At 43.0% G+C, this 16,432-nt stretch overlaps 1 protein-coding gene across 14 annotated transcripts in view; it reads left to right on the top strand.

The window, feature by feature from the left end:
- The window catches only part of BRSK2 (BR serine/threonine kinase 2), a 303,871-nt gene extending 287,758 nt beyond the window's left edge, over window positions 1-16,113 (top strand). For 6 of the 14 annotated variants that reach the window (XM_077179936.1, XM_077179934.1, XM_077179932.1 and 3 more), the window contains 3 exons: window positions 1,678-1,725; window positions 12,734-12,798; window positions 13,497-16,113. In XM_077179936.1, coding sequence (XP_077036051.1) covers window positions 1,678-1,725; window positions 12,734-12,798; window positions 13,497-13,949 — 566 coding nt within the window. In that variant the 3' untranslated portion in view covers window positions 13,950-16,113. The other 8 variants (XM_077179939.1, XM_054635166.2, XM_077179935.1 and 5 more) reach the window with 7 other exon arrangements.
- Window positions 16,114-16,432: the final 319 nt, after the last annotated feature.

Raw genomic sequence — 16,432 nt, 5'->3', positions numbered from 1 at the left:
GCATTACAGCAAAGGGTAGGTGACTCTCAGGGGGCTGGACAGGAACCCCTAAAGGCACAAGACAGCAAAGTTCTCCAAGTTAGTAAAGAAAAAAAATTATACAGACCATGAGTGTGACTCCTAGTCATTGACTCAATCAGCAGCTGTAGGCACTTCTCAAACCTGCTAGGCATCTTCAGGGAGAAATGTATTGAAATTGTATTGTGTATGAAATTCTTTGCCTGCCAGACCAGGGAAAGAATTTCAAAGGCAGGTAAACTCCTGGCCTGACACCTCTGTTGTTCTAGATCTTGAATGTTCTCTTCTCCTTCACCTCCATCCTTCTTCCCCTTTCTTTCAATCTTGTGCCTTTCTGAGAGAAGTTCCATGGGTATCATCTCCCACTGACCTCTGCCAGCCCACCTTTAGCCTTGGGCATGGAGAGCATGTGACCCCTGCTTAGATGCTTTGACCAGTGTCACTGGACTAAGCAGCTGCCCTCTCTACTCCCTGCTTTCCCAGATGATCCATGCAGCACAAGCCTGGCTGCATCAGAAGAGACACATATCCATGCTCTTCTAGCATGAGTTCAGCTCACCCTAGCATATTCCTCCTCTAATGAAATTACTTTTCTCAATATTTAAGGGGAGGAATGCTGAGAAATTATCTTCCCCTCTGTCCTGCAGACTTTGTAGCAGATAGGGAGTAGTTAGAGCTTCCTGGCAAGTAGGGATTTTCAGCACATGCGTGCATTTTTCCAAGAAACCTATTTCTTGAAAACCCAAGTGTTCCTCAAGAGCCCAGGCAAGGGGAGATCTGAGACTGATCTGAGTGCTTTAACTGGTAGCCACCTGCTCAGCAGTGAGTGGTTTTTGCCCAGGAACACACTGATTTAGATCCCAAATGCAAGGGAATCCTGGCTGACAGCAGCAGATCTGGCTTTGCCAGCAGGTTCCACATGGAAGAGTCCAGCTGGGCTGGGCCTTTCTGTTTTAAAGCTGGCATGTGGAGCTCCTTCTGCTTGTTGCACCTGAGTAAGGAGCACCCAGAGTCTGTGGCAATGGGAGCTGTACACAAAGTAGACAGTAATGTCTTAGGGCCAGATTCTGCCACCCTTTCCAGATGTGTTGCTATTGCCTGTGAATACTGACCTTGAAAGCAAGAGCAGTAAGAGATTACATTTGAATGGGAGAGTTAGATTGAAACTTTGACATTATCCTTTGGGGTTTAAAAGATGATTTTGAGCTGTACAAGTAGCCTCACTCCATGTCCAATAGCACAGGGCTAGATTTCTTCCCTCTCTCCAGGTTTTTGATGTAGATATATGAGCTGGCTGAGCGTTTCCTGGCTGTTGCTGGCTAATTTGCAAAGCTGGCCAGGTGAAACACTGTATTCAAGGCTTATAGTTTGCTAATGTGATGGCAGAGTATTTCCCACATCTCATAAATACCTCCAGCCACGATGAAGGGGTGAGTGGAGGCAGCAGTACTGAAGCAGCTCCACTCTCAGTCACAGGGCCAGGTTTGCCCTGGCATAGAGTTGGTGGCAGAATTTGGCCTGGGTTGTGTAAACACCAAGATGTGTGTATGTTTCCTGCTTCAGGTAATAATGTGCTAAGTTACTACTTTATGCACAGAGGTATGGAAACCTTTTTTATGTTTTTCCCTCCCTCCCTCCTCTTTCCGCTCTATGATCCAGACACCACTAACTGTATGGAGTTGATGACTGGCAGACTTTCCAAATGTGGTAAGAACTTCCTTCCCTTGTGCCTTTTCACCTTCCCCAGCCCCTGCTGAGCAACATAACAATGCGCCGTGCTGTCCTGTTGCACCTCCTGCCCTTCCCTGTCCCTGCTCCCCCACGCTCTCTTCGAGACTCCCCACCCTGTAACAACCCTCTATGTCTTTCACTCACCTGGAGGGCACAAGCACATATCCCTTGTTCTGCTCCTCCCCATCCATGCACAGATGCACAGGCTCCACCACAGCTTTCCCCTTCATGGCACAAATGTGTGGTGTTACACTTGAGATACCCTCTCTCACTGTAACCCAGGCCAGTGATTTTCCTTCCTAATTTTTGTTTCCTCTTTTCTTTACTTGCTGCTGTTGATTCATGACTCTTCAGTCCCTTTTCTGCAGTGAAGCTGAATGCTGCCCTGCTAGCTGCTGTCTCCCTTGGTTTCCTGCTATTTGTTGAGACAGGAATGCTGTGTTATTTAACTCCATTTTGCATCCACCCCCTTCTTCCCCAGATGTCCTTGGGGTGTGACACTTCTAAATACTTCTAAATTCTCCCTAAGACACACAGCAAATTATGTCAGACACTTGGCTAAAGTAAACTGTCATAGCTCCGCTCTGGACTTGGGGAAGGATGTTGTGTCTCTAACTGAAGGAGTAGTGAACCTATTGAAGATTTGGAATTTTTCTAGGAATAAGAAAAAAAAGTTTTCTGCAAAACTTTCAGCTCAGCTTGCTTGGGCTTACATGAATTTTGGTTAACTTGTCCTTAGCCTTCCCTCCCCTCCCTGCGCACATGGACTGGTCATCTTTCTTTCAGTACTTGTGCCTCTACTCACTGCTCCAAATACAACAGTGGAAATGCCCAAATACTAAGAGAGATGTTTTTGTCTTACTGTTCATGTCTTGTACAGAAAGATTCTGTATGAGAGAATTCTGTTCTCTTTAGATTTCCATCCTGGTATCTAGGTTGAGTTCAGATATCTCTGTGAAAGGGATGACAAGATGGTAGGAAAGTGTTCACTGAGCTGGTGCTGCTCTCCAGCTGGACCTGCACCTGCCACACTATCTCTTCATTAACTGAAGAAAGTTGTTCTGGAGTTGTTCTGAAGTCTGTAACCATAAAGAGAAGTTTTGTCATGGTGGAGATAATATTAGGTTTATGCATGTGTGACTGAGACAGAATTTGGCCTGTGTTTCAAGCAATCTCTTTCCCTCAAGTTGCAGCTTTGCTGGTGGGAGTTTTTAATTTGCTCTGATAGGAGTTCATTTGATTTCTTAGCTGACTTTTCTGATCTTATGAACACTCATTTCAGACCTTTAGCTTCTTGAAGTCATCAGACAGCAAATTCCTCTTCTTCCTCAAGACTTCAATTCTTGCCTGGAATCTGGCATTCACATCATACAAAAATACTGAAATGCTGATTCTGCTGATTGCTTGCAAGTTAATTGAGCTATGGAGATAACCAGGCAGCACCCTGCATTCTCTAGATAGAGAGATCACTGCTCATGAACTCACAGTTCATGCAGGCCCTCCAGCTGTCACTGTGTCAGCAGCAATCCAACAAGGGACACAGAGGACAAGGCGAAGGCCAGCAGGGAAACTGTTTTGTGACAGCTACAGCCTAGACAGAGAGAGAGGAGATGGGATGGCCTACAGGAGTTTAATGGAGCTGCTTCCTTTAAATCACATTCCTGTTGGTGAGCTCACAAACAGTGTAAGCAGTGGTGACTGCGCAGTGCTAAATTCCACCCTCCTGTGTGAGTGAGGAGCTGGAGCTTTCTTCTGCTGGAGCTCACCCATGGTTTAGATAAGGGGGTGAAAGGGAACCATGTGAGCATTTAGCCTATTTGTCTATTTTTGGCAAACCATTCTCTGTGGTTCTGAAGATGAGAACCCTCCATGATGTTGACACAATGTTCACCTAGTAATAACAAATAGTGTAGAAAAGCTGTATTCTCTGGGGGTTTTGACCCCGTTGTTCCCTATTCTGACACTGAACACAGGACATCATTCTTGCCAAAAGAGTTAACACTGTAGTAGGGAGAGCTAATCAAGTTCTTTAGCCTGGCTCAGCCATGTGAAAGCTCTGGTGGGAATGAGGAACCTGTTTTCATCCACTGTAAACCACTGAATGCTGTAATCAACAGCAAGGCAAATTTGTTTAGTCCTTTAAATGTTATCTCATCTTCTGCTAGCACTGGTCATCAGTCTGAGGAGTGATTTTGCATAAAGTCACCGGCATTGAGAAACAAGTTAATATTGAACAGTGAGGTTTGTCATAGGAGCTGCCAATATCCAAATGACACAACTACTGCTCTACCAACCCTACCTGTGCAAACCAGAAAACTGCTGCCAACCTGTAGTATTTCACAATAGAAGAAAAGAATGTGGCTCATAATAAATTGAAATGCATGCTGGGGTGAAATATTTTATTTTATGTTTCCACCCATCTCAGCAGGGGAATGGGCATTGCTGTTGCCAGAAAGACTAAATTGGTTTCCTTGAAGCCTGTTCATAAGATTAAATTTACCTTGTAAAAATTAAAATATTTACATACAAAATGCAGCTGTAACCTGAAAAACATCTACGGGAGTGATACTTTAGCTGATCTATTCCTGTGTGTATTCTCAGCCAAATCAGTTTAGTGACAAATAAGCTTTACCACTTTATGTGCTGTCGTTAAGCCTTATAAAATCAGCACAGCTGTAAAAGGACAAGCTGGATTCTGTTTCTTTTGAAGCAGCATTGAGAGAACTGTTTATTACCATCTAATCTGGTATTTATGTCTATCTCACTGAAGAATAGGTTGTATAATTAAGGTTCTAATAGGTTCTGCAGAGCCTTTACATTAAAAATGAAAATCAAGATAATATATAAACTGAAAAGCCCTCCAGCTTCAACCACAAAGCTGGGAATTAGAAAGCAAGTATCATTCATTGTATACTGAACACATTGGATCTGGAGCCATTGATGCACACCACACAGAAGCCCATGGTGCCATTTCAGTAGTCCTTGGTCAGGAAGGAGTCTCTCTTCACAAATTTTAGTGACTTCAAGTCTTTCATGTAGTGAGCTGAGAATTTCTTTGGGTGATTGATTTCATGGTAGGGCTGGTATATAGCCTTTGATAGCTCCCCTTCCCAACCATTCCCAGTTTTTTGGAGTCCTTGGTAAGTATGTTTTGCCAAGGTGCTGGCTGCTGACAGGAAGCTCTTAAAAGCCTGCCTTATCCTCCACTTTTGCTTCTGAGATTAACCCAGGAAGACTGTAAACTTCCCAGTCATCACACTGCCACTCTCTGAGGACAAATTTTACTTGTAAGTAAGGCAATATTTGCTTCTTATTCTCCATCCCTGATGATTCTCAGTGAAGTCTTCAGTTACATCAGTGGCACTTCCATGGAAAGAGGGTGATGATAAGAGGAGGAGATGGTTAGTTTGGATAACTGGTGCAGCTCCAGTCAGATGATGCTGTCATGTTAGGCACTGCACAACCGTACACTCCTGCAAAGTCTTGGACCATAACCCTGTGCAGGCTGGAAAGAAGGCCTTGTATTTACTTTTAAACATTTATTTTGTATTGCTGCTTACAACTGAAAACCTGGATTCTTGGCATCAGAGTTAAACAAGAAGCTTTTTGGTTCCTTGTGGGTACCAGTGGCTATCACCAAAATGATCTGATCAAACCAGAAGCACAGCACATCCGCTTGCCTTTCATATCTCACCAATGCATCTCTCTCAGATCTTTTGCTTCCAGTGTTTAGGACTTGACATTTTTCCTATTCAGAGCTGCCTGATCTTGCTGGCCATGGCTAGGTGTCCTCTGCACACAGAGAACCACACTGCAGTAAAGGCTTCTCTTTGTAGCTCCCAGCAATCACAGTTTGATTCATACCAGTAGCATTCCAATCTGCTTGAGAAGTTAGGAAACATTTGTACTTTCAAACTGGTTGCATCACCTTTGGGTTGCAATTGCAGCCTGTATCTTTGTGAGTGCTCATTTAGAGTCTGTTTTTGTGTTAGTAACAGCAGCAAATACCTGGACTTGGTTTTCTTGGAAGTGATCCTGACCCATATTGGCATTAATTAGAGTAATCCCACTTCTAAAAGTAGCTGTTTGATGGAAGACGAGGTTGATGATTTGCAGCCAAAAAGTTGCAACTGTTGGCAGAAATATTGGTGTCAAAACCTGCAGAAAAGAGCACACACTGCCCTCCCAGCTGAAAGGCTGTGTTAGCACTGCCACACCGTGAGGTGGTCCGAACAAGGGGGTTTTATTAACATTCCTGGAAAATCTGCTGGCTCCTGGTTTTTCTGAGCATGGCTGACTCTCCAGTTCAAATTGTGACCCAGCTGAGAGACCAAAGGAAGAAGACCCACCTGACACATATTCATTCAAAATGGGGGCTTCACAACAAGTAAGATAAGTCAGTGGTTCTAAAGAGTTCAAGCCAGGTTTGCCAGTTATCCCTGCCCGTTCTGCCAGTATTCTTTGCTGTCCAAAGGAGTGGCTGACTCCCTGCATACTGTAGTTGTATGTCTTCAGTCTAGAGTTGTTTGGGGAGACATTTATTTTCCAGCTTATGCCTCATGTTTTTGCACTGGTAGCCACAAAAAAAAGGCAACTTGGCACTAAAAGTTTATCCAGATGTATTGAACTGTTTGATTCATGTCAGATCCTATTTTGACAGCTATGGTTAGATTTTTATTATGCAGTACAAGATCTTTTTCTCTGTAATAATATCTAATACAGAAAACACAGATATCTCACTCTTAATTAAGATCACAGTGCTTTATTTATGATAGCCAGCATTCCAGGAAGCTACATGGAAATGCTTGCTGGACTAAGCTAAGTTTGAGATGCCTTACCAGAAGATTAAATCATCTTTTGAAGTGATTTATTCAGTGGAAATGAGGAAGCAACATTTCACCAGCATGCATAGGTCATCTATCTCCTTAGGAACAGGTTGAAGAATATGAAACCTGTAACATAACATGTGAACATTCATCTGGCAGGAAAGATCAAAATTGTACTATTAAGTGTCAATACATTTCTGACATTTTATAGGCAGAAAAGATAGGAATAAAGCTGCAGAAATCTCTAAGAGAATGGGTAGCAACAATACTGTCATGTGCTGTGGTTTTATGGGTGTGGATCATCAGTTTCCCCTCTCAGCACACACTTTTGCAGGCAGATCTGTGTAAAAGGACTGGCAGATACAAAAAATTTGTGGGCTTAGACCTTTACCAGACAATTTGCCAGAAGAGCATGACTCCATAACAGAATCTGGCATCTCTTCATCCCACCACTATCCTTGCCTGCTCTTTCAGTGCCACCAGCTGTCCAAATGAATGTATGATTCCCTCCTCTCCATCATCATGTCTCCTTTTTTGAATGTTACGTGGTGGTGCTGGATTGGCCAGAGCTTTTCATCAGTAACAGACAGTTTGGTTTCTGATTCCTTACTCATGCCTTAGCTCTGCAGGAGGCAGCAGCAAGGAAATGGGCCTCATCCCTTCGGGGCTTTGCTGCCTGTATTCACCATTCCCTAATTCAGTATTCCAGAGCTACCTGTCTCAGTAACACTGTGAGGAGAGGCTGAACTGGATCTCAGCTTCTCTGTGTGTTTATGAGAGTGAGAGAAAAAATGTGCAAGATAGAGAATGGCCATCTGGATGCTAGACACAATTATTGGGCCACCTTCCTGCAGAGGAGAATGGGATGTTTTAGGGGAGTTAGAACAAGAATGGGTTATAGAACATTTAAATGTCAGGTTGGTTGTTCAGGTCTGCCCAGAGGAGTAGAAGTTGGAAGTTCCCACCTGCTGGTGGCATGGATACCTGTGCCAGTGCTGTGAGATAACTTGAGTAGTTCCTCAGTTCTGCAGTAGTTCTGCAGTTCGTTCCTGCAGACACCATTTTCAGCTGGCATTTTCTCTGGCAGAGTCTAAGAACTCTGGAATGTAAGTCACCTTTTCCAGCTGCAGTTCGGGTTTCCTGCCAAGAAACTGGAGTTCCTGCCAAGTTCCCTGGACTTTCTGTCAGTAGTTAGTGAGCTGAGTGAGGTATCTGCCTGATTTAGATTTGTACAGGCTGGCACCTTTTCAGTCTGGGGGGAGTCTCCTACATGGTCTGCAACTAAATGAAGAGGAATGGGCCACTTTATTATTCTATCATCCCTTTCACTGGACATATTCTTGGAGTGAGTTTTATATTTTAAGTCATTTGTTTCTGAAGGCAGAAGATACTCTGACAGGAGAAACCAAGCAAACAGACCAAAAAAATGCCTTGTCTTAACGAAGTGGGCTAGAATTCTATAAAAGTAGCAAAATGGATTTGAAAGAAAATGGATTATCACCCATTAAGGAGTGTTTTAATGCTTTACGTGAAAGAAGTTGGATTTTTGGTACATGGTTCACTGAAACCACAGCTGTTATCAAAACAGAGCACCTAGGGATGAAAAAGACAAGGGCCAAAGAGTAAGGAATGAGTATAGGAGGAAAACCTCAGGAGCAGAGGCAGGCAAAAGACAGTCAGGAATGATGTGAAAGCAACGGGGAAAGAAGTAAGTCAAGTCAGGTTGAGAAAAGGTGTCTCTTCCCACTGGTGACCTATGTTTTCCCGTTCACTTCCTCCCAAAGCCCAAGATATACATGCAGAAACCCAAAACATCTCAGGCTATACAGAAAGAAAAGATAGAGGATAATCCCACAGATGGCGTATTTGTTTTGTGCAACTTTTGTGTTCAGCACCACAAGGATTAGTGCACTAACAGTACACAGACTTCAGAGAGATGGTTTCACAGGAGAAGGAAGTGCCTCAGGGTTTGCTTCTGTGAAGTCAATGGGAATGTTGCTATTTGCTGCAGTGAAAAGAGGGACAAGTCCTTATCTGACTGTCTTAAAATGTTACAAAACAGCAGACTTAATCAGTAACTGAAGCCTCCAGGCTTGTCCCGAAGCTGCTTGTTCACCACCTCCTGTTATGTTCTGTGGAGGGCTGTGAGGTCCTTTCAAGGTGAGAGCAGGGTTTTTGCAAGGTGCATCCTTTCCTGGTGTCACTTGTGGTGCCTGGAGTAATTTCCCTCATTTTCTTCCTCCTCTGTTACCTGGGTGCTCCATTTTCACTTGGCTTCTCAAAGTGGTGATACCACTGGGCCTAGGTCAGTTTCAGCCAAGCTTCCTTCCAGATGAAATAGTGAGGACTGTAAGGCTTGGTGCAAACTGCCTGCCCAGCTTCCTTCTATGTTTTTGTGTCTATCTTTAGTTTCTTCCTTTTAGTGCTTGTATTCAAATCCATTCACAGTTTTGACTTCTTTCCTGATATTTGGCTGTGACAGTGCTGCACACAGGTGCCCCAAACCAGTTCCTTCTCCATAAATATATTTCTCTCAGCACCCCTTCAAAACATGACCCTTTCATAAGCTTCAGTGCTTGTTTTCAAACCCATTCCCTTTCCCGGTCTTGCAGCTCCTTGGTCTAACTCAGAACTGCACATATCCATCTCCTCCTAACAGACATAAACCTAATGCTCTGAGCCTCCCCTCCTGCCTCTGATCCTTCTCTCGGTTTCTCACCCTTTCTACCCTTTACACTTTCTTTGCTCTGTGCTGATGAACATTTGCTCTCAAGGGGAAAGAAGACCTTAGTCTGTGCATGAAACACCAGGGATGTTCTGAAGAATCACTGAGCCAAACCTTCATCCCTGTCCAGAGGAAATGGGATGTCATCTCACTTTCTGAAATGAGAAAGGCAGCCTTTTTGAGGCCCCCTGATGGACTTACAGGTGTAAGAGCCTATGACACATCTTGCACTGAACTCTAGGCATGGAAGATTGCTGAAAAACCTATTCTAATCCATCATCGCCTGCATTTTCAAGTCTTGTTTTACTGGATTTATAACCTCAAAGGGAACTGAGAACTAACAGGAACAACACCCTGCACCATTTTCATGCTTCCAGCACAGCTGACCCATTCTTGGGTATCTCCAGAGTAAAAGTGTGAGGACTATCCAAAGAGCAGTGTGAACACCAGCCCAGCATCAGTTTTTCCTTGACTGCCAGGACAGGAGGGCATTATTACCTACTATTTAATTTCAAATACAAAAGGCAAAGGAAGGAAAGGGTTAGTGAAATGGCCTATTTTAGTTTTCAGTAGCTCTCTAAACATCCCTAAGGATTTTCTTACCTCCCATTAAAATTTTAACTAAAAAATGATGATTGTAAGGAATCCAGCAGTGATACAGGCAAAGAAAAGTAGACTGTTAAATACTTTTGCTGCAATAAATCTCCAGGCACTTGGAAGCTGGTAGGGCACGGGGAGGAGAAAGGGTGGATGAAACATGGGCTGCATATTTTAGTAGGATGACTAAAAAGTCCTGTATCAGGACTCAGCAAATACAAGATGTATAATTTCTAAAGTGTTTTATTGCTCCATTCTTGCAAGTTGTACTTTTGTCACTGTTCCTGTCTATATGAAAACAAAAAACTTTCCCAGTTCCTGCAGAGCCCTGCTTACTCTGCCCTCATCTTTCCCTCTAAGCTTGTTAAATAAACTGCTCAGCTGAATAACTAGAGATATCCCCTACTCTTTTCTCCCAACCCAGCAGTCTTTTCCTCTCCAGCATTTTTTTCAGTGCTCTTTTTCATTCTCTCTGCTGACTCCATTTGCTTATGAAGATGAGGGGTCCAAAGCCACCTGAGAACCAGATCTGCCCACATTCCTGCATTCAAGGCTGAGTGTTTGCTTTCTTTTTTCTTTTTTCATTGAAAAATGGTATCCACTTAAAAGAACTATAAATGAATCTGAGTAGATAAAAATGAGTCTGTGCAATGTGTGTGCCCACAAACCTAAAACAGTTTTAGGGAGGCTTAGGGAAATCTCTGATGTAGAAGTCACAGATGTGGAACAGATATCCCCTTTCCCAAGCATTTGCATGCATGTGGAAGGGAGCAGGTAGAGCTCAGGGAGGCCTGAGCCTGAAGTGACTGAGTTTAGTGAAAGCCTTTCTCTTCTCAGTTGGAATTTGAGATATGTGCTTTGCCTGGTTGGTTGCTTGTGCCCATTGCTAAGGCTTCAGTCAGTTGGGTGAATGATGCCCTTCCAGAAACTCACAGCTTGTTGCTTTTAGCTTTAGTGTAACTGAGTGACGGAACTAGGGCAAGCAGAACATTAACCACAAAGCAGCAGGCACAAGAAGTCAAGGAATGAATTAGATTAAGATTTTTTCACTGTATTTACCAGCCATTTGATTTTTCTGAATGCCCATTAACAAGCAGGGGAAAGCAGCCACTACCTGGTTAGCATAGGGCAGGCAAAAAAGAGCAACGCATTCAGTTTTGCAAAGCACAAATACTATGCATTTCCTCTTTCTCTGTGTAAGACAATGATGTCTGTCTTGCATTTTCCATTAGAGAATAAGAAAGTACTCAACAAGCTCTCCAGTCAAATTGCTGTGTGCAGAAAGTGCTTGCCTGCTGTAGTTACTGGGTTGCTTATGTTTGGAATTAAAGTGAAGTACATTATGACCAAGCCACCAGTATCCACCAGTCTCTGCTATGAGGAAGCCCTTTGCTCCTGACAGAATGTTCCCATCTTGGGGATGAAAGGTTCCACTCTTCGCAGCATTCTACCACATTGGAAGGCAGATACAAGGGGCCCATTTCCTTCCAGGAGCTGGAGATAGAAATTATTTGAATTTGATAGAACGGTGGGGCCAACAGTCCCAATATTGAGAAAACCATCATGGGGTTTTAATGATCATGAACAGGCATCACCTCCATTGTGTACATCGGATAAAAAACACCTTCAATATCCATGTTCAAAGAGTGACCCCTAGCATGTTTGATAAAGATTAATCTCCCAATCCAAGAAAATGAAAGGGGACTAGAAATTCCAAAAAAAGGCTACCTTTCCAGAAGTAGCTGGTCCCTTTCCCTCAGTAGCCCCCCAGAGCCTTTCCTCAAGTATGACCTTCTGCACACCCTCTAACACAGAAGCAGATTAAGAGCATATAACTGTGCTTCCTGGAGGCCCACGTGGCACAAAAGGCTGTATCATGTGCCCAGTGCCCAGTCCTTTTTAACACTGCAGCCTGATCTAGGGGCTGGCTGAAGGAGATCTTCCAGTAGCACACAGCTCTGCCTCCCTCTCTGGCTCCTAACTGCACTGGAATGCATGCCAGTGCCATGGAGGCTGTGCTGTGGGAAGAGCATAAATTCAGGACAGTGAGGTAGTAGGTCTTGACCCTGGCAGAAACAGGCAGATGTGTAACAACCTGCTTCCACATTCAGCATCTTCATTTCCAGGTACCTGTTTAGGGAGGATCTGAAGGTGCTCAGAAGCCTGCGAGTGCAAACCACAGCACACGCAGATGGCAACACTCAGCCATAGCTCATTTTCCAAATGGTGCTTCAGGCTTAGTCATGATAGGGCGGCAAGGAGAAACTCAGAACGAAATAAAATGCGAGCAAGGAAAGCCTGATGCCTGGTATAGACAGAGAGCTTAGCAAGGCTGCAAAGTAAAGCATCAATGGGCAGCCACATGGAAATACCCCGTGTTTGTAACAGCAGGAGTAGGATGGGATTTGCCTGTGTCCAGCATTACAGTCACTGACATTTCCATGTGGAGCGGCCAAGTGAATCCTAATAATGGACTGACCTATTTCAGTCATGTGGTACTGTGTCCTCCTGCCAGGTGAGACAGCAATGCTTCCCCACTCAGGAAAAAACTAGGAGCTTCCCCCTAGGTGCTTTATGCTCCCAGGTTCTTTATTTCTGTAGGCGTCCCATCCTAAACACTCTTCCTCTTCCTGCTCATTGTCTTCATCCCCCACACACCCCCACGCACGTGGCTCTGGATCTCCTCATCATGTTCTTCTCGTTAAAAACCCCATTGTTCATTTGTTTGTTTGTTCTCTCTCTTTCTCTTCTCTTTTTCTCTCTCTTTCCCTCTCGTTTTTTTTTTTTTCCTTCTTTCTTTCTTTCTTTTTTTGTCTCCTCTGTTTTGTGTACCCAGGCAGCCCATTGAGTAACTTCTTTGACGTAATTAAACAACTTTTTTCAGACGAGAAGAACGGGCAGGTGAGCCATCCCCCCGGCACGCCAACCAAGCATAGCGCAAACAGCAAGCGGAGCGATTCCGGTTCTAATGACTATGGGTCTAGAGGAGACAATAAGTACCCTGCTGGCAAAGACAAGGCAAAGATGGTCTCATCAGTCGGCCTACAAGACCAACCTTAAATAAACACATAAAAAATTAAATAACTTAGAGAAAAAAAAAAAAAAGGAAACAGAACAAAACAAAAAGAAAAAAAGCAAGAAAGAATGAAAGAATATTCCTTAGCAAGCTAGCCTCTAAACTAGAAGGATGTATATACCTTGCCACAACAGTACAAAACTGTCTATAGACAAATTTTGTATGAAGGAATGACTGTATATATATACATATATATATTTATATATGATATATAATATATATCTCAGAAACAAACACAAAAACAAACGAATGAAAGAATGAAAAGAAAAGAAAGAAAAGAAAAGAAAAGGTAGCACAGATGACAAACCCAGTTCACCAGATCTTGGGTTGTGGTTTTTTTCGATTGTTTTTTTTCCTCCCTTTTTTTGAATGTTTTGCTTTTTTTCTCCTTCCTGATTTTTTGGTTTTTTCTTTTTTGATTTTTTTTTTTGGGTTTCTTTTGTTTTCTTTTGTTTTGTTTCTTGTTCTGTTCATGCTCTCTCTGTGTTTCTGACGACACCACTTGTTTCCGCTCTGCTACCAGGAATTATCCCGAAAAGTTAACATGTCAGCCACGGCTTCACCTTCTGTGCTCTGCGGACACTTGTTGACGGAAGGCAACCGATGTAGACTGTCCAAGGACCAGTCCTGTTTGAGGTTCCCAGCCTCCCCTCTCCCTTCAGGAAGTGGGCTTCTTCCCCACTTCTCCCCAGTCACCTCCCCAGTGCACGCCTGGTTTTTTTTCTCCCCTCTCTTTTTCTTTTTTGGTGCTCCACAAGAGAGATCTGCTCAGTTATGGGATTGCAGAGTCTGGGCTCAAAGGAGGTTGCAGATTGTTGGAGTGAATTATTTACCCTTGGCAACTTCTGTCCGCGCAGGTGATCGCAGCCCGGAGAGGGAGGGTGTGGGGAAGGAGACGGGTGTAGCGGGAGCGCAGTGTTCCGTGAATCCAGAGCGCGTTCTCATCAGAAACCAGCCAGGAGCAACTCAAAACTAAGCGTTGAACCAAGACAATATTGGGGAGCTTCATCACGGGATTTTCTTATCTTTTTTTTTTTTTTTTCTCCCCACCACCTTTTCCTTTTCTTTTGCCCCCTTTTTTTATATATACATGTATATATGTGTGTATATTTATGTATAAATATACATACATACATATATATATACACACACACAACTAATTGGTTTTTTTATACTGTATCATTTTGCTTTTTAACCTGCTGGAAGGGGAAAGGAGTAAACATAGGAGGGAGAGGGGGTTCAATGAATAAACACATACAAACAAAACATTAAAACTTAGGGAAAAGGCAACTTCTGGTAGCAAAGAAGAGGGACAAGACTCTGCCAAGGACTGTCTCTCCCATCACCAGGCACAGTTGCCGCTGCTGCTACTGCTGCTCCTCCTTCGACACCTTCCTCCCCACCTGTCAACTCCCTGCCACTGTGCCACCGCGCTGGGACCTTCTTCAACCAGCTGGATCCTCCACCACACCCTGCATTTAGAGGCAATTGTTGTGTTGCTAGTGCTGCATTGATATCAGTATTATTATTTCTTTAAGTTATCAGTTTCATTTGTTGGCTTGGGTGGTTTTTTTCTTAAAAAAAAAAGGAAAAAAGAAAAAAAAAAGAAAAAAAAAAAAAGAAGATGAAGAGGAGGAAGAAAAGAGACTTATATTGGGTTTTATTTCCTCTGTGTGTATGTGTGTGTGTGTGCAAAATCACTGGCACTTGGTTCATCAGAGCAAGACAAGGTGGAGTCAGGGCAATGGGAGACTTAATCACGAAGCTACTGTAAACTTTAAAATTTACTGCAAGATATTTTTATAAAGTTTTTGTTTGTTTTGTTTTTGTTTTTTTTCTTTTGAAAGGAAGGAGGGTGGGATTGGGTGGATGGGGACCTTTTTTTTTGTGTTTCAGTTATTAGGTCTTGGTTATTTATATATACATATATATATATTTAAAAAAATAAGCTGTTAGATATATCTTCTGTTTAATAACTGTGTAGAGGCAACATTGATTCTTATTTATTTTGCAGAGGAGGGGGAAAAAAGACACAGAAACCTTGTAAGTGTTCATTTTGTGACTTTGAGAAAGAAGAATTGCCACCTTTTTTCCTCCTCCTCAAGAGTTATGTGACCAAGTGTAACTTATTCTGGCCCAAGCTCAAAGGTTAAACAAATAAAAAATGTGGTTTTACACGTGGAAGACAAAACACAGTGAGAAGTATTTCTTGACTGAGATTTTAAGAATGTAGGCTTAGCATTAGTGTTCAGCTCTTTTATGACCTTCGATTGCTGCTCGTTGGGTTCCTATGGGTGTATGTTGTATCGCAAGATTTTTTTTTTAATGATAATGTTGGATGAGTTCTTTTTTGTTGTTGTTGTCGTTGTTGGTTTTTTTAATCATTTTTCCCCTTCTTGGACCAGTTTTACTTGTACATAGGTTTGAAGATTAAAAAGAATTTTTAAAGACACAACTGGGGCAAAGACCTTTGACTTCTGCCCTGTTTCCCCATTCCCCCAAATGGGAGGGATTTATTTTAATTTTTTTGCTTTATTTATTTATTTATTTATTTTCCCTACTCTTAAACTTTTCTCTCTTGTATTGCTGTGTGCATGTCAGACACCAGGGGGTGATGGCTGGGGAGGGGGGGAGGCAAGGGTGCAGGAGAGGGGGGCAGTTTTAATTGCATGACATTGCTGTAAATTAGTCTCTTTTGCTTTCGTTGTCTTTCCTGCCTCTGCCCTCTCTCTACTTCTCCTCCGAGCTCCCCTCCCATCACCCCCGTCCTTCTTTTCCCTCTTTTCTCTTCCCTTGTGTATAGATTTTGATGCTTCTGTTACATTGTACCTCTACAAAAGGCTGGGATTTCAATACAAGATAATAATAATAATTTAAAAATACCTATATCAGCAAAACCCATGTGGTACAAGCAGGAAGGGGATTACTCACACAAGATATAAGAATAAATGAAAGCAATACCTCTTGTTATCCTTCCTATTTTGTACTTCGAAGACACACACTCGCGCACACACACATATACAGACACAAACTGACATTATTTAATGGTTTGAAATGGACAAAAAAATCTGATGTATCCCTTGTTAAATAACTGTGAGCAACTTTAGTTCAAAAACCAATAAATTCATTCAGTAAAGATACCACCTGTTGAGTGTCCTGTTTATGTCCGTGAAAACCAACTCCTGGCTGGTGCCAGAGCCAGTGAGTACCGTGGCAAGGTCTCCTGCACTGCAGGAGCTGAAGATGGCAGCTGAAGGAAGGCAGCATCCTCCTGGCCGTGGGACTAACGCCAGGGCCCGAGGAGCAAGGACAGCCCAACCCTCTAGGCCTGGCTTTCTGCAGTAATGTGTTCCAAAAGCTTAATCCAAATTTCAGAGCAATCGCAGGTCTGGTCTGGATGGAAACCACAGTACCAAAAACTGTGGCTGCTGGTGATTGTTCTCCTCTCTAACCTGAGCT

The sequence above is a fragment of the Agelaius phoeniceus genome, chromosome 6 (assembly GCF_051311805.1).
Source record: "Agelaius phoeniceus isolate bAgePho1 chromosome 6, bAgePho1.hap1, whole genome shotgun sequence".
Classification (NCBI taxonomy): Eukaryota; Metazoa; Chordata; class Aves; order Passeriformes; family Icteridae; genus Agelaius; species Agelaius phoeniceus.
This window is presented reverse-complemented; position numbering and strand designations above follow the sequence as displayed.